Source organism: Neopelma chrysocephalum, unplaced genomic scaffold (assembly GCF_003984885.1).
Source record: "Neopelma chrysocephalum unplaced genomic scaffold, ASM398488v2 Primary Assembly neopelma1_44, whole genome shotgun sequence".
Classification (NCBI taxonomy): domain Eukaryota; kingdom Metazoa; phylum Chordata; class Aves; order Passeriformes; family Pipridae; genus Neopelma; species Neopelma chrysocephalum.
The window spans coordinates 22,565,374-22,592,714 of NW_020897703.1; the positions used below are offsets into that span (position 1 = coordinate 22,565,374).

At 40.7% G+C, this 27,341-nt stretch overlaps 1 protein-coding gene and 1 long non-coding RNA gene across 3 annotated transcripts in view; one reads left to right on the forward strand and one right to left on the reverse strand.

Moving 5' to 3' along the window:
• RALB (RAS like proto-oncogene B) overlaps positions 1 to 27,341 on the forward strand; it is a 49,932-nt gene that overhangs the window by 16,329 nt on the left and 6,262 nt on the right. Inside the window, exons 2-5 of one of the 2 annotated variants that reach the window (XM_027678942.1) lie at positions 5,532 to 5,628; positions 22,496 to 22,652; positions 23,802 to 24,010; positions 26,801 to 26,978. In XM_027678942.1, coding sequence (XP_027534743.1) covers positions 22,539 to 22,652; positions 23,802 to 24,010; positions 26,801 to 26,978 — 501 coding nt within the window. In that variant the 5' untranslated portion in view covers positions 5,532 to 5,628; positions 22,496 to 22,538. Of the gene's footprint in view, positions 1 to 5,531; positions 5,629 to 6,995; positions 7,109 to 22,495; positions 22,653 to 23,801; positions 24,011 to 26,800; positions 26,979 to 27,341 lie in introns of those variants that run through there. The other variant, XM_027678941.1, reaches the window with a different exon arrangement.
• On the reverse strand, positions 2,459 to 5,362 carry LOC113965477. Its single transcript, XR_003533545.1, has 3 exons — positions 5,133 to 5,362; positions 3,562 to 3,691; positions 2,459 to 2,492 (listed from the first exon to the last, which is right to left on the reverse strand). It is a non-coding gene; the product is annotated as an uncharacterized LOC113965477 (long non-coding RNA).

Below are 27,341 nucleotides of genomic sequence, written 5' to 3' on the forward strand. Positions count from 1 at the left end.
ATGGAGTCCTGGATTTGTATTTTGGCCAAGGTACATTACTTTTGCAGATTCAGGACCCCACAAACCAGTGCAGCTGCTCCCAAGTTTTTTCTAAGGAATAGGTTTACTGTAAATTGCATCAGAAGATAAAAGGTGGTGGGGTTTTGTTAGTTTACAATGTATTTAGGAATGAGTTAACAGGTTGAATATTGATGAAACATACCAATATATTGAATACTAAATTGCTACTAACGACATAATTAGCTTCTAGCATATAGTCTTTTCTAAAAAGCTAATCTCTGACTCTTCTGACAGATCCTAAGTATGTGTTACTGTTCACTGAAAAGATAAAAAACAATGCAAAAGCCAGAATGTTATGGGATACATATCAAATTTATTTTGAAATTACTTTCCTTAATCCTGTAATGTAAAGCATATTGTACTCTTATCGATTTAACATGGAAAAAAAAGGAAAGGCTCTTTGTAGACTGTATTAGGTTATCAACCACGAGTAACATCTTCTTTTCTAGAGAAGGATGCTGTGTGAACTAACACATGAGCACTCAGCTCAGAGGTGAAAATTTTCTCTAATACAGCAGTATTATCCCATGACTGCATTAAGTGCTTAACAAGCTCTGTAATTGAGAATAACGTAATGTCATAACAATGTCATAACAATTACATTAACAGATTCATAGACACAAACTTCCTCATAAACTTCAGTGGTGCAATAAGTTCCTACAGGTTTCCTACAATACCCACTTGATCCACTTTTTTGAGACTTTCACCTCTGCATTGAAATACAGCAACTAATGAACAATGAACTGTTATGTGGTATAAGTTTAGGGAGTAGTATCTGTAGCAAAGCACAACTGAAGAGGAATTTTAGTAGACAAAATTTGTAGACATTTGTTCCACCTTCAAAACCATTTCCTACAGGACTTCCAGAAGAGATTTTCCATTCAAGTTCACATCCAGACCTTCTTTAATTTAACATCTGCCAGCATGATAGTGCAGAGTTATGTTGTAATTGCAAGAAAAGTCCAATTTTTTGAGCCACCAAGTCATATCAGAATTTATTCTAAAAAGTGTGGCATTCATGAATAGGTAAAATACTATCATAGCAAAAACTGTATTACAAAATTCAGTTACCAAGACCATCTCCTAAACTGTGAGGTGCTTGAGAAAAAAAAAATCTGTTTCTATTTAAATGGTGAAGGGGCATCAAAACTCCCAAATGCTTGCAAAAGATGCTGTGATTAAATATGGAAAAGAGAAAACTGCATTGATAACAATAAAGACAAGAGACTAAATATGAAGGGCTTTCATGACCTCAGAACATGTTTGCATAAAAATGCTCTGGTTAAATTTGCAGGAGGACATTTTAATCTCATTCTAAGTTACATCAACTTAATTAGAGATTGTGGACAGAAGTAGGTACTTAAAAATTATATAATTTTAATTCAGAAATCTTCTTTCTGAAGTGTTGTTCCCACCCTTCTAGAATGCTGGTTGATATAAAAGCCAGTAATTTTCATTATTAATTTAATATATTTGTCAATAATTTAATCTAAAAAATTTGATTAAAAAATAAGGGGAGCAAGATCTGTTAGCATGAACTTTTTTTAAGCATGCTCAAGTCACCCTCTATTCTACAGGGTAGGACTGTTCAACACAGGGAGGTAAATCCTCAACAATGTTAGCTGCTTGTTATTCTGGAAAAATCCCCTGCCTTATCTATTTCTGTAATAATTCATGTTTTTACCAAACTGCCTTCAGTGTGATCTGTAAGACACTAAAGCGTGCTTTCTACCCTACATATAACTGGCAAAGCTTAACTTAATGTATCTGCTTCAGCGGTACACTTCAGGAAACGTGGGCCAGCTGGAGGGAGACCAAAGAAGAAAGAGAGTGACTGGCAATTAGGAAACATGACCTACAAAAAACAACTGCAAAAACAGGTGTTATTTGAAGGAGGAAAAAATTTCTGAGGAGTGAAAAAAATAAGGATTTTTTAATATTTAGCATATTGATGTAAAAAATGGAAAAAAATCTGATTGCTATGTCCAGCATGCAAACAACAAATATGCTGAAACTGCAGAAAGTGACATTTAATGTAAATGTTGTTGTTTTTTTCCTTATGGTAAAGTAACTCAGTATTTTAAACAAACTGCTATAATGATACCACAACCTTAACTGTGTTAAAAAAATTACATATTTATAACTGACCTTGCCTTTGGGCCATGGAATGAGACTACTTGACCTCTTATGCCTCTCTGTTGACCTTTTATTTTCTTTTGATTCTTGGCTATGAAGTTATTTACAATAAACTTAACTCCTTCTGTAAAGGCTCCAAGATCAGGCCCTAAATCTGTCATGGTGTTGATAATCATGACGATCAGAAGTGTAACACTTGTAAAACTGGAATGTGAAATCCCTTACCTCACAAAATGTCAGTGAGAATCCCTTTAAGAATGACCCTGTGATATGATCCTGACAAATCCCAGCTGTATCTGAAATGGAAAGGTTATTTGACAGTGAACTTTATTTTAGTGTGGTGACTTCCGGCTGTCTGTAACAAAAATAAATTGAATGATATAGTCAAAACACCATAATCTCCTACAAGGCCAAAACCAGAGTCATATTTCATTTACTATCACTTGTTTCAGATATACTTTAGTTTATTGCTTTATGGTTCTTGAATGCTGAAATTCATAAATCATGATAAGGTCAGCTGCATTCTCTTAAGTATACAAATAATCTGTAAAATGTAGTTCTTGTTAGACTATCCATGCCCAAAATCACCTTTGACTAAATTATTTTTATTTTAGAACAAACTCTGAGTGTACATTGTGTACATGTACCTCTTCTTACAAGTTATCTAAGCCTAGATTAACTCTGGCAGCTGAACTCTGCACATACAAAAAATTATGTATTTTGAGAACAAAAAAGACATCACAGCATTCTAGACAGCACAATAGGGTTGTTTTTTTTCTGTGTTCCTCCATCTTTCTTCTGTTTTCCCAAGCTTTCTTCTGTTCTCCCCAGTCTTACACTAGCATTCATTTTGATTGAAAAATGGTTTTAAAAGGAGGATAAAAAAATTACAGTCACTTTGGACTGAATAAATTAATAAAAACTTATGGATCTGGTTACCTCCACTGAACCATTGCTTTGTGCTGCACAGGTGTTATAAGGAACTGGTCATGTGCTTCAGGCAGGGGTAAAATCTTCCTGCTGCTTTAGCCTGTTCTTATATTACTGGCACAGCCTCAGTGCAGGAGATGAAGCAGGACCACTTCTTTTTCCAGTGACCCCTGATTTCTTTTTGGTTATAACTGGCCACAGTTCCTTGTAAACTGAGACTGGGATAAAAGCTGTGAATCAGGTACCTGTCGTGCCATAGTCCCTTGACAGCATTCAGATGGCAGAATTTTCTGCCTCTTATTTCTCTTATTTCTAGAGATTCCAAATTACATCACTATATCAGCAAAGACTGATGTCCTAGGTAAGCACTGATTCCCTTGCAATTCAAGAACCTCCCTCCAGTTTCCTCATCGCTGTATATACCTTTCTTTTTACCTGCTCCCTGCAGGAACAGCACTGGAGAGGGGAGATTCCTTCTGACCATCATTTGCAGCCTGCTAGGCCTTATAGTTCCTCAAATAAATTTTTCCTGAATGGGCTCCTTACACTGTTCTTCTTGTAGTCACTTGTGTGAAAAAAAAAGAAAGAACCAAACAAAACCAGGTCAGAGATGCTGAAACACTGTCAAAGAAGAACTGGGTGTGCAAATGATGGGAATAGGGCTTTGTATCTGGGGTTTACTTCTTTCCCATCGCCAATTTCTGGAACTGATTTTGGCTGATTCTTGTTCCAGCTAACCATCTTTCTGGAATACATTTCTGCTTATAACATAGAACTGCTCAGAAGGGAAGTATGAGTCCTAATCTTTGCAAAGAAATAATATTTACTGTTCAGTCTTCCCACCACACTTACTGTTGTTTATGACTCTGGCAGTGACACACAGTGCCCTGTTACATTCTTAGTGGGCTAGAAACTAAATATATGCATGAAAAATACCGTTCCTATCTCTAGGAATTTGCAGTTTAAAACATGTTATGGCAAGATAAAGCAAGACCTGTAGACAAATTTTTCCATCTCTACTGAAATTTTACTTGTTTAGAAAGTTAATGTTTATTGTCTGCAAACCACATAGAATAAAATAAATGCAATACAAATGATAATGAAAAGGAATTTTCTCTCCTAAATTGTTCTATAGAATTTTTCTTCCTAAAGTACTGAAGCAAAAAATATATCTGTAACCATGGAGATTATACCAGGCAACATGCATAATAATTCAAAGTGTGGCATCACACAAATGTTCTTTGTCATGAGTGGATTACTACAAAGAAGTAGGTTTCCCCTAAACAATTTTCAGAAGCAGGATAGATGTGGTTCATTTCTCAACCCTCTTTTTTGCAAGGGGGAAGGGGAAGTGTCAGCACTGTGGCAAGTGCAGCAGTGTAGTATTGTGTTCAGTTTGAAAAGACCCAGCTTCCCAGGTTTCTGGGAGTTTTGAGTCCGAGATATGATTTGCTGAAAATATTTATCTGCTGTGAATAGTCCCATCAGAGCAATGAATCCCACCACATTGCTCACATGGCATAAAAGATGTCCATGGTGACATATAGTTAAGGATAAATAGTAAACAGTTCTAATTAATTTTGGTTTGGTTTGGTTTTAGGACTACATACAAATGTACAAAATCTGTATTAAAACCATTTATGTTTAATCCTAGAAATACCAAGATTTGGCTAATTTAAGTGTTAGCTATAAAACAGCATTCCTTCACATTTGGCAATATTTCTTTCTCTGCTTATTCCTTCTCTGCATGGATGGCATCAAATAGCAAAGAGCTCTCAGTCTGCCAGTTTCTAATGCAGGATGAATATTGATGTGGTTCTTAGTCTGATACAGCCTATAAGTCAGAGGGAAAAAATTGCTGCAATCAGGACCTTTCATAATTCATTAATTTCATAATTTCACTTTTCCACCTAAGGGGTTAACTAAAATCTGATGGTTTGCAGTTGTTTGAGTTAGGAGGAGAAACTGATGATGATGCAAGGATGATGTAAACCCTGTTAACTTACAAACAATGTAGAAAATGTGGTTTCCTTCAAGATAGGAGAAATTCAGAAGATACATCCTTTTTATGCAGTCATGAACTCCTCAGTTGTTTCTCAAGAGCCAGACACCTACTTTTTTTTTCTGTCTCTGTAACTTCTTTTTTCCAATTCCTGGTGTTTTTTTCCAACCCTGAAATTATAGATTACAGTAAATGTCTTTCCAATTCCTCCTCCATCTTATTTTGCTTTGGCAATAGGCCACTGTTTCACCTATTACTTTTATAAAGTTGGACTTTTTCTTTTTTTGCGTTTATTTTAAGTGATAGACCATTTTTGTGGTCTCCAACTTGAAAATGCAATATTACCCAGCCACCAATGGATAGAGGTTGAATGTAATTAATTCTTTCCCTTTCTTTTCTGTAGGAGGCTACAAAGAGGCCCAGTGTGAAAGGAGGAGTTAACACTGTTACTTAATGCTTTACTTCTGTCCCAGAGGAGCTGACCCCCCCAGAGATCAGTGGTAATCATCATTTCCATCATTGCCTAAGATGGGTGTTATCATGCAAAGCATGTTTTTTAGAAGGAATAATTTTACCCAACGTATTCATTCTTAAATTTAGTGTGTGGAATTCAAATACGTCAACATTTATATCTAGAAAAATTAACTGAATTAAAGCAACATGGAAGGTATATTTTACTTTGTACTTGCCAGACAGCGGTGCCTGGCCGTGTGATTAGCGGCATTAGGATTGGCCAGAGAGATTTTGGATTTGGGAACTGATAAAGATTTGTAAAATAATCACAGTAAATACAGCACTAGCCATTATTTTCTTTACCTGAGCAGTGAAAACTGCTCTGTGTTGCACACACGTGACAGTATTGCAGCACAATGATTTAATAAAGCACTTAACACTCCCAACCCTTATGAGGCAAATCAAGGACACTTCCATTCCTTTCCCTTCCGACTTCAGATTTAATTTCTGCATCCCTTGGTAGAATTTGCACTACAATGTGTGGTGCATTTAAGACAGAGCCCTTCCTAACTTCTTTTCTTCCCCCTGTACTCGCCACTGATGGGGCCACACCTCAAATCCTGTGTCCAGTTCTGGGCCCCTCAATTCTGGAAGGACATTGAGGTGCTGGAGCATGTCCAGAGAAGGGAGCAGAGCTGGTGAAGGGTCTGGAGCACAAGTCCTACGAGGAGTGACTGATGGAGCTGGGGCTATTTATCCTGGAGAGGAGGAGGCTCAGGTTTATCACCCTCTACAATCACCTGAAAATAAGGTTGTAGGTGGGGATCACTCTCTTTTCCCAGGCAACCAGCAACAGGACAAGAGGACGCGGTCTTAAGCTGCGCCATGGAAGGTTTAGGTTCAACATTAGGAGGAATTTCTTCACAGAAAGGGGTGATCAGACATTGGAATGGGCTGCCCGGGGAAGTGGTGGAGTCACTGTCCCTGGAGGTGTTTAAGGAACGGCTGGACGTGGTGCTTGGTGCCATGGTCTAGTTGACATGGTGGTGTTTGGTCACAGGTTGGACTCGATGATCTCAGAGGTCTTTTCCAAAATGACTGATTCTGTGATTTTGTGTTTCCTTTGGGTCAAACCGAGCCAAACAGGGCTCGGGGAGAACAGACAAAGGTAGCAGTGGAGTAGAGAGACCCTTCCCGCTGCTCTCGGCTGCTCCTAAGGCGAGACAGGCCCCTGACAGCCCTCACTGGGCTCAGCCCCGCCCTCCCCGCGCCCTCCCCCGGCCCCGCCCCGCCGCGCTACCCGGAGCCGATTGGTCCGCGCAGCGTCACGTGACGGCGGGGCGGGCGGGCGCGCGCTCGCGGGGAGCCGGGCCCGGTGGGAGCGGCGCCGGCGAGGGCGGAAGTGCGCGGCGAGGGCGCGCGGGCGGCTGCGGTGCCCCCTCAATGAGAGCCGGGGGGCGGCGGCAGCACCGGGCACAGCCGGGCCGGGGGGCACAACCGGGCCGCGAGCCGCGCCGGAGCCCCCAGGTGAGAGCGAGGGGCAACCCCGGGATCCCCCCCATACCAACCCCGGGATTGTGGGAGGGGGCTCGGCTGTCCCGGCCCCGCGCCCCCGGTGAGGGGAGGCGGGAGCCGCCAGGTCCTGGCGCTGCCCGGGGATGGGCTGAGCGCCCTTGTGTCCGCGCTCTGCGGAGGGCGAGGGGAGGTGTCGCCGGGGATGCGGGGCAGCCTCTACCTGCGGGGAGCGAGGGGAGCCCGCGGGTTCTGCCCCGGGACGCGGCCCCTCAGCCGCGGGGGAGCCCCGGGGTACGGGCGGGGAAGCGACGGTGACCGCCGGGCCTGCGCGGGGCCGCAGTGGGAGGCGGGAGGCCCAGCTCCTGCGGCTCCCGGTGCCGCCGGGCTGAGGTGGAGCCGGGGGACGGCGGTGACTCGTATCTACAAGTGGGACTGGGGGAGGGAGAGGGCGAGGAGGAGCCGGCCTTGAGCCCCAGCTCCTCGGGCGGGTTCCTCCCGTGCAGGCTGCCCTGCCTTCCCTGGGCTGCCCGAGGATAAGTGATAACGTTTTGTCTGTGCGAGATAAACACAGGGGGTTTGGGTGCTGTCGGTCTCAGCCGAACCAGAAGTTCCTGAAGGATCTTGTTTTATCTGGGCAGGTTCTCTCTGTGCCGGTCTTTATCCTCCTTGCAGCCTTACGGGTGTAGATCTTGTAGGAAGAGAAGGGTGGTGCCTGAGTGTGACCTTACCTGGAGAAGGGCAGGGACAGAGGTGAGACAAAGCCCAGTCATGCTTCCTGAACAGCTGGGGGAGGCCTAACCAGGTCGTTCTGCTGGAGCCCTGTTGAATCGATTCTGATCTGAGAGCAGGAGACTTAGTCTTGACTACCCCTGGATATTTTCACAGTGTAGGGAAATAAGGAGACTATACCTGCACTAGGATCTGTAGCCTGCAGTCTAGGTAGCTATTTTTTTTTTTTTTTGAACTGTCCAAACGTTACTTCTGTAGTTCTGAGATCCTGGTTTCTCTTGTGAGGAACAAAGAAGTGCCTGTCTATTCAAGGGCATCCTCAGAGGTGTGATTTTCAGGAAAAGCTGTCTTTTTTTAGATGCCTTAGACACCTTCCTCCCAATTGACGTTAAAGTGACAGTAGGAACTAACAACTGGGAACTAGACTTGTGGTTCTTGGAAGTGATTTGCTTGAAGGCTGAAAATAATTTTATTACAGAGAGTTGATCCTTGTGGGTCCCTTCCAACTCAGAATATTCAGTGATTCTGTAATTTAATAGCAACAGCTCAATTTTACTTGACAATAGCATCTTTACACTTATTCACATATAGCAGACCTTTTAGAATAATTTTACCTACTGCTTCAATCACTTCTGTACGCTGAACTTAGGTTTTTGCTTACTATGAGATTATATCAACTTACCACAGTGACATTTTTTTGCATTTATTTCCTGTATTAAATACTCCATTTAAGAAATAGAAAAACCTTCAGAGTGCTCCTGTAAATCAGTTTCCTGTATTAGACTTTTAGTAGTAAATTGTTTTACACCTCTTTTGGAGTAGGCCAACTTGATTCTGTTTTGCATGCCTGGAGAAAAGTGAAGCTGACCTATTTTCACTGGTATTATGTATATGGTGCAGAGGAATTTCTAGTTTGAAGATTTAGCTGGAATGCTTTGCAAAAACTCTTTAACTGAAAGCTTAATTTGACCAGACAATACCCTTTCTTGGCCCTCCTTTAAAACTCTCAAACTTGTCTCTAATTGTCAGTGCAGTGGTACTGGAAATTTGGGTAGAAGAACAGTTGAGACATTTAGATAAAATCAAGTCAGTGATGACGGGACCCTGCCTAGACAACTTGGATGTGTACACCGAAACCTTGGATGGCTTATAGTTCCTGTGATGTAATGCCTCTTTCAGGCTCTAAGTTTTTTCAGCAGCAGCTTAATTGATTGAGCCCTACTGTTATTTGACCAAATGCTGGATAAAATGGCTTGCTTCTCTGGAAGTGTTGGTGTCCAAACTTCATAAGGAACAAAACTGTCCTGTGAACAGAGCAGAAGTGGCCATGTGGTACAGCAGAACAAGCCCTAGGATCGTGATTTGGGAATCTGGTTCGTAGTTTGTTCTTGTCCTGTTGCTTTGTAAACTCTGTTCCCTTTCCATGCAGCAGATAATTGCACTTTATAATTTCTTATTGACTAAATTCAAACTGCATGTGACTGATTAAGTGAATTGCTTTCCATTACACAATGAATTCATGTGAATTAATAGCCTCTCTTAGCAGGGGTACTGAAGGAGCCTGTTTCTCATGGCAGCTGTGCAGGCAATAGGCACTCGTGGGAATGCAAGTGCATAACAGTATCAAGACAAACAGTGCCTAAGGTCAGTAGGTGTCTTGTGCCTGTAGCAAAGAGCTTGGGATGGGAGTAGTGGTCTCTGGGGTTTAAGTGAAAGGCAGTGGCTGGGGATGCCACTGAAGAATATAAACGTAGGCACTTGCTGCTTTTCAGTCCCTGTGTGCCTGACTTCAAGTAACTTTTGCCTGATTGACTTACTGGTGCTGATCCTAATTATCAGCCAGGTTAGATAGCAACTGTATTCTCAAACTCATTCTGTCTTGACTTGGAAGTGCTATCCTGCTGATAAAAACCTGCAGTTCTTTAGTTTTTTTTTTCTCTCTTCATCTATCTTCCACCCCCATGTCTCTGCTAACAGTTCTCACTACTGTCAAGCAGTGTGATAAGGTTCCATTGCTTCTTACCTGCTATTGTGTGAAGCAGCAAAGTCAGCAAAGTCTTGTCTGTTTTGTTCTCCTAGTGGTGCTAATCAATTTCGTGGCATTTGTTCTGTGATACAGTTGCTGCCTGTCCCTTGACGAGGCTAAAGAACAGATATTTTAAAAGTCCTTGTTGATATCTGCTAAAGAGCAGTCATTTTGTTGGTAGCTCTTTTAGCCCAATAAACAAGACCAAGCAACTTTCCTCAGTGTCTGCCCCAGAAATATCAAGTCGTCTTGTCATTTAAGCAAGATGAGTGTGTATAGCTCATGCTTTATCTCTTCATGTTCTTCCAAATACTGCTTTAATAGTAATATTAGAGGATCTGTTTTGTCTCTTGTGCTTGAGATGTGCAAATGTGTTTTTCAAGACCTGTCAAAATGAAAGTCATGAAGTCATGTAATGTGAGAATGTTATTTAGGCTGATGTGTAAGTAGCTACTTGGATCTTTATAGTGACAAAGTGCTTGCGTAGAACAGTCACTTTGAACTGTTTTCTATGGGATCCTGAGCCCATAGCCTTCCTTGCTGAAGTGGTTGACAAAGGAATAATGGTTGGTTACAGGATCATGAGTCTTAAGGGAAAGGCAGTCTTTACTAGGAATCTCTGCAGGATCACAAGTCAAAAACTGAAAAAATTTGTTCTAGGATTATAAGCATTTGTTAAAGTCTTAATCCTGTCAGCTGTTACTTTGTGAATTAGTGTTGCTGTCAGTTGAAGTGATTAGTGTGAAATATTTCAGGTCACTAATAATGCAATGAAACTGGAGTTTTTAATATGTTCTTCTTAAATTTGGAATGTGTCAAAACTAATCCGAAGTCAAAGCATAGAACTGGAAAGCTGAGAGCATGCTGAGTTAAGCAGGTGCTGTGATATCCCTGGTTTCTAGCTCTTTCTGTATGTATCTTTACCTGTAGTGAAAAAGATTATTCTTCAGAAGAATACTCAAGACCCAGACTTAAGCCCCTATTTTGGGCATGGTAGATGGACATGTTAAAGAATGTTTCCAACTTAGATTTAATATTGGTGGTTTGGGTTTTGTTTTTTTTTTTTTGGCAAGGTAGTGGCTTGAATCACAGGTTTAACAAAGAAAACAATCCCATTTTACAGGCTGTTATAGAGTACTGCATTAAAGGATTGTACTCAAAACATGGTGAAGCACTTTAAAAGATTATTTGTAGGAGCTACCTGAACTCTGGACTCCATGTTGCAGAACACTAAAGTGGCTTTTTTTTTAAAGTAGGTGTTTTATAAGGTTAGTGCTACCCTGCTCAGGAGGGCACTGCCTTGGGCACCACTCTAAAGCAGACATTTAGCAAGTGAAGTGGTTTTAGATCAAGTTGCTTGCCAATTGCCTCAGCTTTCCAGAAAAGAGGTGGTTTTGCTGATTGGGGAAGCTGATCCCTGCTTAGAATGAGCCAGTCCTAAAGTACATAGTGATCTGTGATACAGCCTTTCCACTAAACTGCTGCTGTGGTAAGAAACTCCTCTCCATGATGGTGCTTTTCTGCTATTTAGTGTTCTTGGCTTACTGTGAGATTTCATTTTGGGTAGGTAAGGAATTCTCATTACTTTACTCACCAAGAGGTTTCACTGACTGACTTTTATGGCAGCTTTCTGCTTTTATCTACCATGTCATAAAATAGACTAGCCAAGCAATTTAAGGAAATGGTCTTTCAAAAGTCAGGAATGTATGCTTGAAACTGGTGCTGTTTTTCTTTCTACTTTATCATGTTTCAAAGCACAGTCTAGCAATCAATTTCATATTTTAAACAATTCTGCAAACATTAGGAATTTTAAGTTTGTCTTGTAATGCAAACTAAATTCAAAGTAGGCTTTATGGATTGAATCTGTTCTGAAGTTATAATGGAAGGAAACTAATTAAAATTATTAGACAAGTTGACTGGTGGTGATACTGTACATCTTTATCTTCATTTAGCTTGTAAAACAGGGATCAAGCAGTGCTCGTCTAATTCCTTTCCTTAATATTCACAACTGTCTTCTAATAGTAGCTATCATATAGTCATAGCAGGGTAATGACCCCTGTTATACTCTTGTAAATAAGTATTAGTTAAGGTTTCTAATTATGTGTTAGTCATCATGGACTGGCTGTAAGTCTTGTAGCTCTGCTGTACTACTTGTGCAAGTTGGCAAATAGGCCTTCCACTTCCAAAGACTCCTCACAGATAAGATTTGTAGCTATGCGTTGCTGGGGCACAGACTTGACTTATGGAGTTGCTGAGGCTGGAAGACACTTCTGGAGACAACCTAGTCTAGTCCTCCTGGTGACTGTGCTACTCCTGACCCATAAACTGGCTCATTATCATCTGTAGGTAGAGCTTTGTGCACTCCAGCTTTTCTCAGGGGAAGGGCAACTCTCCTGCCTTGCCTTGTTGGCTGATCTGTCCTAGAGAGCCTGTAGCCATCCACAGCAGCACTCCAACTATGAGAGCTATCCCAGCTCATCTCTGTGATCCCAGGGAGGTTATAACTCCAGCATCTCCCACCTGATCCCCGTGCTGCATGCATTAGTGTACAGAAGCACCTTGTTGTGCTGATTTCCTAGCAGGGGCACGAGAGCTTATGTGATGAGCTGGCTGTGTATCAGAATAGTAGATTTTTTTTCTGGTAATGTGTGGTGTGGAGAGAGGAAATGTCTCCAAGAGCACACAAGGTTAAATGCATATCTTATATTCTGCATTGGTTCTGTATTTTCATGTAACCTGTCGCTTGTTAGGTCATAAAGGGAAGTGTCCTGAAATAAGCATGTTCTAATTCTCTGTGTTGAAGTGGTTCTTAGTTAACACACTGCCACCCAAAACTTGTTCAGAGTTATGAACAAGCATGTTATATTGTGCCACTCTTCATTCTATAGCACTCTGGAGGCTCTGGTTGGAGATCATGTTTGGCTGTAAATATTTTTATAGTGGTAGGCAAAGGCTCTGTGAGAGAGACCAAGGATAACACTTCTCCCATAAGGGAAGCTCTCCACAGCTTTTTAGTTTTACTAACTTTGAATAGCTGTACTGCAATAGGATGTGACCCCTACACTGGTGTAATAATACAGTTCCCATTTGAAGATAAAAATACTGCTTTTGGTTTTGTTATAAAGTACATGACTACAGTAGTCTGGAAAATTACATGTCTGTTTGTTATTGGAAACGTCTGCTCTCAGTCCAGTAAAAAGGTATCTTCTTGTATATGCAGAATCCTTTGGTATAGTATTCACTCTGCCTGATTGGGGAAACTGAAGTGAAGAAACCTGTTTAAAGGTGATAACACAGCAGCGGAATTATGGATAACTAATAATTATCTGAGGTACTTAATGACTGTTGTTGCTTTATGTGCTGCAAATGCATTGACTGAAAGATGGGAGAAAGGTTAGTGCTTGTGTTAAGTCACCTGATTGAGGGAGCTGAGTGACTTGTAGTATATATCTGTGAACCCTTCAGTTAAGTGCTTAAAATAGTGGAAGTACTTTCAGAGGCTACAAGAAGATGATTCCCCAGTGCCCCTGGGGAGGTGGGACTCTGTGGTTAAGATTAGACTCAGGGTAGGGGGTTACTACTTGCCTATCTGCATCAAATGTGAGCTCAACAGTGGCTTAGATTTTCCTAGTAGAGATATGAACATGATACATTACCTGACTTCAGTTTAGAAGCAAGGAATGTAATTGTATGGGCAGACACAGTTGCATCTGCTGGTTTTACTTAAACCAAAGTAAGCTGGAGGCTTAAAAGTCAGTATTAGTTTAACATCTGAAGCATCTCTTAGCAGTGGTTTGGTGGCCTTAGTGTATGCTGTGTATCAAAGGTGAACATGCTTCTGCATGGATGAGCTTTCAAAGGAAGCATAGTTGAAATACACTTTGCAATTCAGTGGGAGTGAGGCTGTCGAACAAGTCTGTTGTCTAAGTGTCACTTTTCTGGTATGAGCCTAGTTGACTAGTGTGAACAGTGGTGTCATAATTCACCCTAAGTATTTAGGCAACTAGTCTGTTACCACCACAGTGACAAACTCTTAGCATAGTAATACTGGTTAATGGTATTAACTCAGTCTTTGTGCTTGTAGAAGATTTCTATCAGGTTTCCTAGCAAGTTCTTGCTGGGATTACAGCAATGTGATAGATCCTTCTCTTCAATAGTCTGTCTGCAATATGTCTTCTGGGTGTTAATATTAGACCTGGAGGCTTCCTGAAAGTACTTGGAGAGGTCTGGCTAGATATCTCCCTACAGAAGAATTGGTTTTAGCTGTAATGGCACTACTGTCATATGACTTCCACTTCAGGTAACACTATCTTGCTGAAATAAAGAGTATATTCTGCTTGTTGCTACATACAACCTGCTACTCTGTACTGAATAATATGGAAAATGGGATGGTGATTTTCTTTTTTTTGCCCCATAAAGCTCTGTGTAACTGATGATTCTGTGTGCTATCTGTGCAACAGTGAGGCAATTCTAATAACTTTGTGTTGCCTACATGCAAGGATAATGTCTTGATACAGTTGATACCTGGCATTTAAGAGCATTAGCTTTTATCATGACATGGCAACCTTATTTACTTATAGATATATGTGATTATTTTTTTTTTGGTGGGGGGAGTGCTCCAGTGCCTTAAAAGCACAGTTTAAGGCAAGTCCTTTTTCTTCATCACTTAGCTACTGATCAGAAACAAGTTACTTTCACTCTAAGGGAATTCTAAAAATAAAAAACCTACTAAAACACCCAAATGAAACAAACTCAGATATTTAAGTTCCTTAGGAACAGGGATATGTATGCACTTGCTTATATTTCACTTCAGTGTAAGATCTGAGTTCCGTTTTAAAGGGTTGCCTTAAAGTGTTGTTCTTCTGATGCTCAGACTAACCAGACTGAATCTTTCCTGTGACTAAATCTTTGAAGGTTGCAACCTTGCTACAGACTTGGACAGGATTTAATTCCAGCTTTCCTTAGACATCAAGATTATTCTTAGCAAGGTTATTGGCTTGAGGTTATTGCTAATGTGTAAAGTATTGTCTGTTTATTTGTAATGAGTGATCTAGAATGGTCCTGTACTGAATGATGCAAGAGGGCATATATTTAAGAATTTTATCTAGTAACTAAACGTAAGTAAAAGACTGTCAGGTTTGCTTTCCAAGCTGTGATGATCCATCTCTGAAAACTCAGAAGAGTTGGGCAGTGCTTGGCAAGGATCAAGGGGCAAGTGGGAGATGTGCTGAGTATATACAGGTATTTCGTACTTAAAATAGATCATTGTTGTGTGACCAGATCTGAAGACAGCCTTGAAAGGTGAGGTTGTCCAAGTCCACCTGTTGCAAAGTGGAGTGTGCCAGACTTTTGTAGGTTAATAGGATAATGATCACTTTAAGTAGCAAAGTACCTGGGAATCTCCAGTTCTTCATGTTCTACATAGCTGTAGGTGTCAAAAAAACCCCAACTTTGTATAGTAAGTCCACTCTTCTAAAGATCACTTGATCTTATTAAGCAAATTAAATCTAAGTGGAGAGCTGAAGATAGCTTTGCATGCAGATGTGTGGAATAGTGAAAAGTAAGATACGGTGTGGAGGCCAGGATCACTAGTAGGTATTATTAATCTGAATTGGCTGGCATCCAGTTGCTTGGTTTCTGATGCTGTTGATAGTGTTGGGATATTTTAGTGTGATTACTGGGTCCTCTTCGTGCATGCAGAGAGGACTTCTGATCACAACTATATTAGAAATACTGCTTTTATACTGCCTGTGATGTGTTCCAGATGACCAAGTCTTTGGGACTCTCCTTCACTACAAGTTCATGTCACAGTCTGCAGTCTTTCTTATTATGGAAACTAATACTCCGATCTGGTTAATTTGATGAAATACAATTCTGAATTAAAACGGTTCCTCAATCTGTGCTTATCCTTTTCCCAGTCTTGTACGGGATGGAGAATAATCTTTATCTGGCTTCAGGTTCTGGTTTAACCTTAAACTGCTGTAGCATTGTGAACTTACTAGCCTTGGTCTTGCTTCCTGTGTCTGTTAACTAGCAGTGTAGTAGTTGCTGCTAGAGTGTAGCTGTGACAGCCAGTGTCTTTAAATGTACACACAATTCTGGGGGGGTTAGGTGGGATTAACTAATAATAACTGTTTGAAACTAGTGTAATCTAATTTGCAGCTACATTGTGAATTGTAACTTTCAGTGTATAAAGTAAATGTATTTATTCTGTGTTTTTTTCCTGTGTATGGCTGTTGCCACTTTGAACAAGGATCTAACCTATATAAAGCCTATGTGTACAGAGTAAAGTAGTTCCTTGCCTTAAATTCTTACTTTTTCTCATGATATTATAAAGTATTATGTTTTCAAAATCCGTTTTGAGCTTCCTGTCCCGTGCCCTTAGCTTTGCAACTGCAAGTCTACTTCTAGATCTTAGGTAGAGAAAATGCCTAATTACCAAAAGCAAATCTCAGGCTTGGGTTTTACTCCAATGCTCAGCCTGGACACTGCAGTAGGTGATGGCTGCACCAGCACCCTTTTTAAGGAGTGTAATGAGAACAGGATCAGGGAACTGCCCCATTTCTGCAGCAATATAAGTAACCTTTTGGCTGCTGTAGTTCCATCTTCTTTGGCCTCAGCTGTAGAAACTGTTTTTCTTCCTTCACATCACCACTGAGGCAATGTGGCCTTGCAGATGTGACTGGCAGGCCCAGTCAGCTGTGCTCTCCTGCAGGAGGAGATGGGCCTGAACAGCCAGGGGCAAGGGAGAGGGGACTGAGGGAGAGGGGATGGTGAGAGCAGCATTGGGTGATATAAATGGGGACCATGAAACTGCTGTCCCAGTGTGCTCTGCAAGACATCTCAAGCTGAATGAATTCCTTGATCTAATTAAACATGGCCCAGAAAAATCTAAAACCTCAACTGAGAAGGTAGAAGCACCCAGCAGTAAGTGAGGAAGGATACAAGGATATCCCAAGCAGGAATGTCTACCAAGCACATCATGGTCTTTGTTTCGCTTGAAAACCAGTAACTGGATATATACCAAGAGGTAAGATACTAGCACAGCAAAAGAGAATAGAGTAGCATTTTTAATTTTTCAACCTGCATATCCTAAAATATTCAGTTGCATTAAATATGCCACTTAATCTTTTTTTTTTTTTAGTTGAATTACCAGTTGGAGCATTTACAGTCCATTGAAAGCTAATGAAATTTCAGTACTTCAGTATTTTCTGGATAACCTCAGAACAGCTGAGGAGCTCTCACAGTTCATAGCTCAGTGAGATTGTTAATTAGTTTTGTGATTCAGGGAATTTCTGTAACTGCATTCTTTTGGGCATATCACAGAACCAAACACTTCAAAGCCTCTAATTCGTATTCTGATAAATGAGGATCACTAAAATACTGTTGCAAAACCCTGTTCTTTCTGTGCTTGCTTTTGATGACATCATATTTAAGTCTTTATAATAGGTTGAATACCCAGATTTTCCTTTAAAAGTAGGTATCTGAAGGGTTTAACAAAGCTTCTCTGTCAAGCTATTGGGCTAAGGGTTTCTAGAATCCTGTTTTAAAATCCAAAGAATGGCTGCTTTCAGTGGCAGGATAGCAATGAAAAGAAATGTCCAAAGATATCAGCTGCACAGCAAGAGAACAAGGGCTGATCTCAGCAATTTTGAGATTAGAGCTTTATTTCAGTTTTAAATCTCAAACTGAATGGAAGAACTGGAAGCAATTCCAATTAAAGCCTTTGGAGGGGTCTAGAATTTTTTTATTTATTTAGTAACAGAATATTTATTTGAAAACACATAGCCTTAGTGAATCTTCTCATGTTTTTTTCCTATGTATTTGCATGGGCTGTTGCAGAATGGGCTCCTTTCTTGTGAAGTGACAAGTACTTTTTCCTTTAAGTGATGTATAACTGTGGAGTCTTAATGCACGTGAAGCAAAAAGGGATGTAAAAGCGTGGTCTGTTTTGAAATCTGTGGAGTTATTCAGTTATAGCCTTTGAGTCTTGGTGTTAGGTAAACCAGTCCTGTTTGTAAACTGTGTTCTGAGCAGTTTAACTGTTTATGTTGAGGAGAGGGTGGAGAAAAAGCAGTTTGAAAGGAGTTTATTAAGATGTTTATAAACAATTGCCTTGAAGTGCTCAGTTTCGAGGGACCAGCCAAGAATGACACAACATTGTGCAGGGGGCCTTAGTTAACCTGGAGAAGTTATGATCTGAACAGATAAGACAAGGGAAGGCTGAAATAATTGCTGAGCTTGGGGTTAGATATCTTACATTGGAGATGGCATGGTTTGATTAGTCCTGTGGCCAAGAACAGATCTTCAGAAGTCTAAATCAAAACAGCTGATTAGTAACTCCTGTGGTTTGATTTGTAGATCCTGGTCTGCTTCATGTGGGCAGCCTGTGGCTGGTGTAACCTTCCTTTCTTGGTCTGAAGAGCATCTTTCACTAGCATCACAAAGCTCCTATTGTGCATAGGGCTTTGTGTTACCTATTATAAAATAAATGTAGAGTTATCAAGTCAATGGCTTAATCCTTATCGTCTAAAACAGATGAAGCAGGTAATTACTTCTGATTTCTTAAAGATGAAAGACTGCCTGAAAAAGTTTATTCTCTGACATGGTGTCTGTCTAGCACTTTATTTCAAAGCAGGATGAACCGTAACCAGAAGAAACCACCTACCCTCTGCTCCCTTCCCTTCCCCTCCTCCAAAAAAAACCCCAACCTTTCAGAAGGTCAGGGCCTTTTTTTTGTTGATTTTTTAGAGCTTATGACAATTAGCTTATGAAGTTCAACATGGTGTCATTAAACTTGAGGGTAAAATGACAGATGGAAATTAAATAGATTGACTTACTGCCATAGACTGGATTGCTTGGCTTCCTGTCAGAGGAGGGTAAAGCTTGCTGGAAATAAACTGTACCCAAACAACAAGTAAAAAGCAATGTGGGAGAGGAGGGATACTTACCACAGCATTAGGTGTCTTGTCTGGACATTTATTCAGAGTGAGCTCTTCAGCAGGTGTATTAAGACTCTTTGCCTTAAATTTACATTGCCTTAAACTGAAGGTAATTGAGTAATGTTTTAAAGCAGCAGCAACCATCACAGATTCTTCTAGACACTGCTGCATTTTTGGTGGTTGGATTTCCCAAGACTTGCTTTTCTGTGAACAGATGAGTTATTGTCAGTGTCTTGATTGCCTCAAGGATATTTAATCTGTAGAATAGGAAGAAAATTCATCCCTCCTTACTCAGAGGTGGCTGAGGAAAGAGCTTCCACTTGTGTTAACAGATTATTTTTTTTTAACCTCAGGGAACTGTTAGATGTGAGCTTTGAACCATGGTGTGTAAACTGTTTCTTGGGCTGCGGAGGTGGAAATACAAGTAAACAAACAGTTGGCTCCGATGCATTCTCTTGTTCTATTAGAGTATTCCTGTTAAAATCTCACCGTGCCCCTTTCTGAACCAGTGATGTGCTTTCAGCCTGTTGTTCTGTAAGCACTGATACTTCTGCACTGACACTGCCTGTATCAATCCTGTGTCACACTGCTCCAGCCTTGCCTTGTCCTCTGTACTGCCTGGGTGCGCTGGGGTTGGAGGGGGCCACGCTCCCTCTGGTGCCACCAAAGAAGAGACGCTTTGTGTGAAGCTTCTGGGACTCACTGAGTGTGTACAACATCGGGGCTGTGTTATGAGTGTACTCCTGCATTCAGAGGGTTCATGCAGTCCTGATGCTCTGAAAGATTCAAGTGGCACTTGTAACAGCTCTGCAGGGAAGATCAAGTACCTTGGTCATTAAGAGCTTTAGATGCAATTGAACTGTAAATTTATATGCTACTGGATGGGTTTTGTTTAATAGTATACTTTGATTAGAAGCCAAGTAAGACTGTAAGACAGACCTTGCAGTTGCTACTGGCCAGTTGAGGCAGGATGGCAAAGGAAGCATTTAAATATTCACTTAACTCTATGATGATCTTGTACTGAATCAAGTTTGTCAGTATTTTACCTAAAAGGCAGCTATTCTTTTATTATGACCAGATAAAGATGTGGTATTTTATTGACAGGAGGGAGAAATTTGCTATCTTCTCTCTTGCCTGTTAGTAAATAGTCTCTTTATTGCCCTTGCATAGCACAGTGGACTTAGTTCTGCTGCATATTATATATTCCTAAGTTTGTGATGACAAAAAATGTTTAACTTGAAAGCTTTGTGTTAGGTAACACAACAGTTACAATAATAATAGGGTTCTTGTTAGAGGAACGCTCACAGGTTGAAACCCGTCACAATTACACTGAAAAGGAGCTAAGGGTCACTTGGCTCCTCCAGAAAGCAGCTTATCTACTACTGTCAGGACAGACTGCTCTTGAACTAGGATGAAACAGAATTCTCTACAACTTACCAAGAGCAAGCTGTGTTATTTTGGGAACACAGAAAGTCCCCAAACTATCTCATTGTGTGGTCAATCTGTAGCTCTTATGCCCTGAGTATGTATGTGCAAGCAAGCTAAATTCTAGTTTACCATGTGGACCATAGGCAAAGCAAGCCTTTCAACAACTTCTGGAGTTCAGATGCTGCCTGTTGTGTTTTCTCCCAGTTTTTCCTCATTCCCCTGGCAGGGAGCTCTGTTCTTTTCCTCTCTGGTGACTAAGAATTAAAAACCAATCTTGCAATCTTCTTCTGATTTAGAATCTCTGTACAAAGGCTGAATTCACTGTCCCCAACAAATGTGTTTTTGCGCAGTACGGGGAATACCTATGGAGAAGTAGGAGTTGTCACACCCCATTTCTGTACTAAGGAGTGTCCTGAATGAGGGAGCTGATGTATAACAAAATAGAGAAGATTACCAGGGGAAAATATCTGTCTTCACTTACCAATGTTTATCGCTGAATGAACCTTTAAAGATGATTAATTTGCATTACTGTACTAAATGTGTGTAGCAAACAGGTGTGAGTAAAAAGCTCTGCATGGAAAAATACTGCTGCTCAGATGTTTGAAAATGCTGTCCTGAGGGCAATTCTTGATTGTTGGCATGTTTATTCTTGTATGCAGTAGTCAATGAGAACTTAGTTTGATTTGTTGCTTTTCAGAACATCAAGTCATGACAAGGGGGGAATAAATCATCGCCATCAGGGGAGATTGTCCAGGCTGGCCATGCAATTGTCATGCTCAAAACACAGGGCACATGAACTTGGTTGCTTGGAGCAAACTGCTTTAAGGGGGAAGTTCGGACTGGACAGCATCCAAAGGTCCCTTTCCTGGCTAAATAGTTTTATGGTGTGTTTGTAGCTGATGATCCCTTAGTCTCTGGTTAATTTTGTTTAGGGCAGCTGATTGCCGTGAAGTTTTTTTCAATGAAGTACTCAATAACTTCTACTGTAGGCCTTGTATTTCCATACAGTAGAACTTGATGGTGTTGGTGTGGCAGTTCCAGTGTCTTTCTGGAGTAACTGTGTCCAGGCAAAATTGAGACTTCTGGTAGGCCCATTGCTTCTGTGCTTCTGGATTAAAGTGTGCTGCTGTAAATCAAGGCTGATATAACCACTTGTTACAGCAGTGTTTTCTGAACAGTCTGCTGGTCTCTTTGCAACGCTCCACCAGGATATGAACAGCTGGGGTCCTTTGTTGTGCTCCGAGGACAGAAAGGCCACTACCCCTTATATCTTATAAGCATTTCCATTATACCGTAGTGTGTCTGAAATACTCATATTGGGGGTTCTTTTCTATGTGGAAATCCTGACTAGTGTCACATCTTTTTGTATCAGTTACTTCTGCTTTTGTCCTCAATGTGCTGTCCTTAGAGATGCTGCTCTGTGCTAACCAGTGTGGCAGCTACTGCTTGAGCTTCTGGTACAACTACTGTGTCCAGCTACTCTTAAAAAAGAAACAAACAAACAAAAAAGCAGTATTATTTTTAAGAAGTCTCCAGCACTTAATTACTAGGCTTGCATAACACACAAACAAAGACTCGTTAGCTAGGGCTTGTTTATTGAAGCTTACTCCTTCATGGCTTTGCAATATTAGGAGAAGAATAGGAACTGAGACTTTCTTGCAGTAAAGCAGGATTTTTTTTTTCCCCCAAAGCAAATTAGATTTGCAGCATCAAAAGCCAGGAAGAGTGTAAAATAAATGCTAATGCCATGTCATAAGACTTTCTGCAACTTGTTACTGCCAATTTACTGTGTATCTCTGCTTTTTTCTGAGCCTACGTAGGGAGGAGATCAAAAGCCAGATTTCTACCTATAAGCAGATCTAAGGTATAGCTGTGTCAACATTAAAGAAATATTTTGGAAAGGTGTAAAACCTTAAAACAAGAACAATAAAAACCGCTTAATTTCATGTTGTTTGAGAAAGTAGGGTTTTCCTTGGAAACTGCTCTAGACAGTAGTCTTGTAGGATGGGCTTACGAATAAGAATGGCTTGTTAGAAACCTTTGGCACTTTTATTAGTAGTACTGTTGTCACAAATAGAAGGTTTTTGTTCTAATACCTTGTCCTACTCATACTTTAGACATGTTTTGCTTGCTAGTGCATTGAAGTGGCCCATTCTTCAAACTTGCTGGGCAGAGTTTTAATCTGGTCTTTCAGCACTGGTGAGACACTTTACCAGCATGTTACCATGATGTCACCAATGTCACAGATGGTGACTGTGTTTCTTCTGTCTGCAGATCTAACTGGTTGCCTGACACTTGATCTGTGGCAAGCAGGACAATGGCTGCCAGCAAGAGCAAGAACCAGAGTTCCTTGGCCCTCCATAAAGTGATCATGGTTGGCAGTGGAGGTGTGGGCAAATCTGCACTCACACTTCAATTTATGTATGATGAGGTAAGTAACTTTGGTTCAGCTTCAATAAAGCACAAATTCATACAGTTTACTAAATTTTTTTGGTGGGAAAGGGGAACTAAATGTAATTAGCAAAAGACTTGATGACCTGACTGGCAGGAGCAGAAGGTAGGAATGTAGGAAGTGTGCCCTCTGGGAAAATCTTTGGCTAAAGGTGACAAAATTTTTGCTTATTAATGAAGGAGCAGTCTACAGAAGCCATGCATAATGTGCGGGTTCTTGTCTGCATGTGCAGAAGCTGTTACCAGTTGGAGTTGAACTTTAATTTTGTTGCTGTTACTTTTAGGTCAGTTAAGGCTGAAATCAGAAGTAAACATTGTAGCTCATTCTGAGCCAGGTGATGACGTAGGCATGTTCATAGCATGAATTCTACCATACTGGTATACAAGAAGCTAGATTAGACAGTCCAGACTAGTATGTGAAGTAATACATGATCCTGTAATCCAAAAGTTAGCATTTATCTATAGGTGTTCACATATAGTATAGCCATATGAGTATCTGATGATGTAGTTATTAATGAAGGCCAGCCAGCTTAATTGGGCTCGTGGTACAGCCTCTTATACTCTGAGGCTGAGAGAAAGGAGGTGGAGAGCCAAAGAGCCCATGTTGGATGTGTGCTGTCAGCACAGAACTACAAGCTGAACTGGCAGTGGCTTTGTAAGAGTGATCAATTGAGTGGACTAAAGTAAGTGCCTTCTGCAATTGTGGAGCAGGTTTTCATGTTCAGCAGCTGGATGCTCTCATCTACACCTGTTAAAGCTTCAGATACCTGTACCTGAAGTACATTCAGATGCATTTTCTCTAAGTGTGAGATCTAGATAATGCCAGCAGGTTGCTGGTAACTTATACTGCATCTCTGTTCTTAAATTGTACCAAAGTTGCTGAAGTGTTTTGTGTAGCAAGTTTCTCTTGACTTGGCAAACTGGCTCTTTGATGTATTAAGTGCTTAAATAATTTGCTTTTCATAGTAAAACTAAAAAAAGAAAAAAGTGGTGGAACTTAGTATCTGGCTGAATTATGAGAAGGTTTTGGGGAATTTAAGTGTCACTGAATTGAAAGAAGGGATATGGACAAATATGGAGACTGTTTGACAGTAATTCTAAACACTAATCCTTTTCTTGTCACCCTCAGTTTGTAGAAGACTATGAACCTACCAAGGCTGACAGCTACAGAAAGAAAGTAGTTCTGGATGGTGAAGAAGTTCAGATAGACATTCTGGACACAGCAGGACAGGAGGATTATGCAGCTATCAGAGATAACTATTTCCGCAGCGGGGAAGGGTTTCTTCTAGTCTTTTCAATAACAGAGCATGAATCCTTCACAGCAACAGCAGAGTTTCGGTAAGTAGTTTCTCTCCCAGGCAGGGGAAAATATCTGGTTCCTCTGTTGCTCTGACAACTCTGCTTAAAAGCTTCAGCTCTTTATCCTTTGTCTGTTACCGTTTGGTCAATAAAAGTGACACCTGACCATTTGACTCTCAGTAACTGGTAACCTAAACCACAGCATTCAGCCTCTGGCTCTAGTTGTCTTCATGCCTACAACTTATGACTACATTCTGCCAGCAGCAACTTCAGGCAAGTAACAGATTCTTGGACTCCTAAAACAGGCATATTCAAGCCAATTTTCAGTCTTCATGGATGTGAAGTTTAATTATCTTAGAGCAGTACTTCTGGAATTAAGTCTGTCTTTTGGCCAGGTTTCAGACACTGTATTGCTTACTGTTAGAAGCAGGTGCTCTAAGGAAAGGAAGGATTAGCCTCCACTCTCAGGTATGGATTGGTGCCAAACAAGGGTTGGCAGCCAAGATGTGCTATTGTAGGCAGACGTATTCCTAGAAAGACACACGGTAGTAGTAGGCATTTCCATTTTTGTTCCTGGGATTAGCAGTTCTAATGTAAAAATTGACACTAGATTGAGCACAGAAACTACTTGTGTAGTGTGGGTTAAAAAAAAGGTTTTAAATCATTGTTCTGGTTTAGAATTCATGTAGCCAGGTTCTTCAGGGCAAGTGTTCTAACTGTTATTTGTTAATACCTGTTGCCTCACTGTAGAAGGTAATCTGGAGATTACCTAGGACAGCTGTATAACCTGAAGGAAAACTTCCCAAAACACAGGGAAAGTGTTGAGTTTCTTAGTTTGCCAGAAAAAAAGCTCTCTGTCAGTCTGCCTTATGTTCCTTTTGCTTCAGTGCTACAAGGTTAACAGATACCAATTGGTAATGCAAGTGCTGGAACTAAGGTAGACACCTAAATCTAGGTTTTTTATAAAGTGATGGAAATCTCCCCTTGCACTCCAGGACTTTGGTCCAGATTCTTAGCATATTACACTGTTCTAACAACACTAGAAGACCACAAAATCTTTTAAGAGGTATAAAAATAGTGTTCCTTCGTCACATAATGCTTCTGTGACTTTGCTCAGCTTCAGAAGGCTGACAGTCATGGGGCACACAAGCAAAGCAGTTCTGCTCAGTTTGCTCTAACTGGTGCACTGAAAGAAGCCAAGAGTTGAACTGTTGTAGGACTGTAAAACTGAATACTAGGACTCTTCCTAGCATAAGATGGAGGAAAAGGTCAGATAACACTAAAAAGAAGAGAAAGAAAATGAGACACTTGGAAGCACCCAGCTTGGGTTTTGGCTTGTGTGCCTAAGTGAAATATAAGGTTAAACCCAAGATTTAGGGCTTAGGATGAAAAAGAGAAGGAGTGTTTATCTTGGCAGTTTGGTTTTTTTGTCAGACTTCCGTAACTAGATTAACTGTGTATTAGTTCAAGATTCCAGCACAACAGAACAATGAAAAGCAATGCTAGTCCTAAAGATGAGCAAGAAGGACTTAAAAGCTTTGAGATGCAGAATCTCGTACTTTTCAATGGTTCAGAAGTAACCAAATAGTGAAATTAGTTAAATAGAATACTTAGCTAGGCTGACATGCAAGAACCAGCTCCTTGGCCCAGGAAGGAGTGGGGAATGGGTAGTATGAGTCATCAGCATCACAGGCCAAACTGCAGATTGCTGTTATTGATCCTTTAACTTCCACAATTCTAAAACTATGAAAAAATTGAATACTGAACAAACTATGGTCTTGTTTTTAAACCTCAGTTCTTCTGCTGATGCAATGCATTCAGTGCTTGCCTTCAGTGCCTCTGTAATCTGAAAATTTGTGAAGGTGCAGTTGAATGGAATAGCAGATTGTCTGCTCCAGTATTAACGCTCTTTTAGAGTCTCATGTACTCTCCATACATTGTTATTTTGTGGATGGAAAATGCAGGCATCTGAAGCAGTATGGTAACTCAGCAGGGTTGGAGGGTGTAGCACCATGCTCATGCCTAGTTTGGCTCTTGTTCATAACAAAATGAAGCCATCTAAAAATAGCCGCAGACTGGTAGAGTTTCCCAGTGTCCTAGATGGACAGCAGCACGTGTCAGTCAAGTCTGAACCTATGTTTTACTCCAGTAATAGCACAGACTTAGACTGGTATGCAACATCACTCCATCTCCTTTCCTGGATGCTGATAGGTCCTCTTAGCATGACAGAGGATAGTAAGATTAATGCTGATGGTTCAAATATCTTCTTACAGTCTTTGAAGCAGGAAGGTTTGCTAGTACTTTATTTCAGCACTACATAGTAACACTCTGTGTAGAGTTTAGGTACCCATTTTAGGAATGATCTCTGCTAGCTACTTAGGCTGTTCCCAACCTATTGCCTTGGCAAAGACTTTATGTTGCCAAGACCTATACTGAGATGCGATGCAGACTGTGAATTGAATATGGTGACTGAATGCCAAGGTGGAACTTGGCAAACATGGCATTTGTATACTCTTTTCCTCGTTCAAATATGAACTCCTGTTGCCAGTAGCTCTTCTGCCTCACTGTTCTTCTTTATTAGAGCCTGATTACTCACTAACTAAATGGTAAAACTGCCTTCCTGGAAGTGTTAGGCTTTCAGTAGTGTAAAGCCCATAGCATTAGTATGTTAACCTTGGAATAATTTTAAAGTGTGTGTCCAACTGTTGGGAAATGCTGTGTTGTAGACACTAGTAATGTGCAGACCGCTTGAGCCACTCCTGGTAAGTGTGGGAGTTTTGTTGCTACTACTGACACAGATATTTTTATTTTGAATACCTGATGCATTAGGGAACAGATCCTGCGTGTGAAGGCTGAAGAGGATAAAATTCCTTTACTGGTAGTGGGAAACAAATCTGACTTGGAGGAGCGCAGACAAGTGCCTGTAGAAGAGGCCAGAAGTAAGGCAGAGGAATGGGGGGTGCAGTACGTAGAAACCTCTGCCAAAACTAGAGCGAATGTAGATAAGGTAAGACAAATGACATCTGCTCAATTAGATCATTGCTTCTGGTTTAATATCTGATTCTTGCTGGGACAAGAGCAAATCCACAGTTTGACTTCTGAAAGCCTAGTTTATAAAAAAAAAAATCAATGAATTTACTGGAATGTGTACACTTAACCAAATCCCTAGCTTAGAGGAACCTGAGATCTGGAACAAGTTAATGCTATTGTCTTGTTTTAGCTGTTTGTACCTGAACCAATAGCTTTTCAATAATACAGGGGGTAAACAGTTCTGAGATTCCCTGAAGTATGGTTATTTTGTTTATAGGCTGTGTCCCATTTATAACACCAATAAATAACAAGCTATGGACACTTAGAAATTGTCCCCACT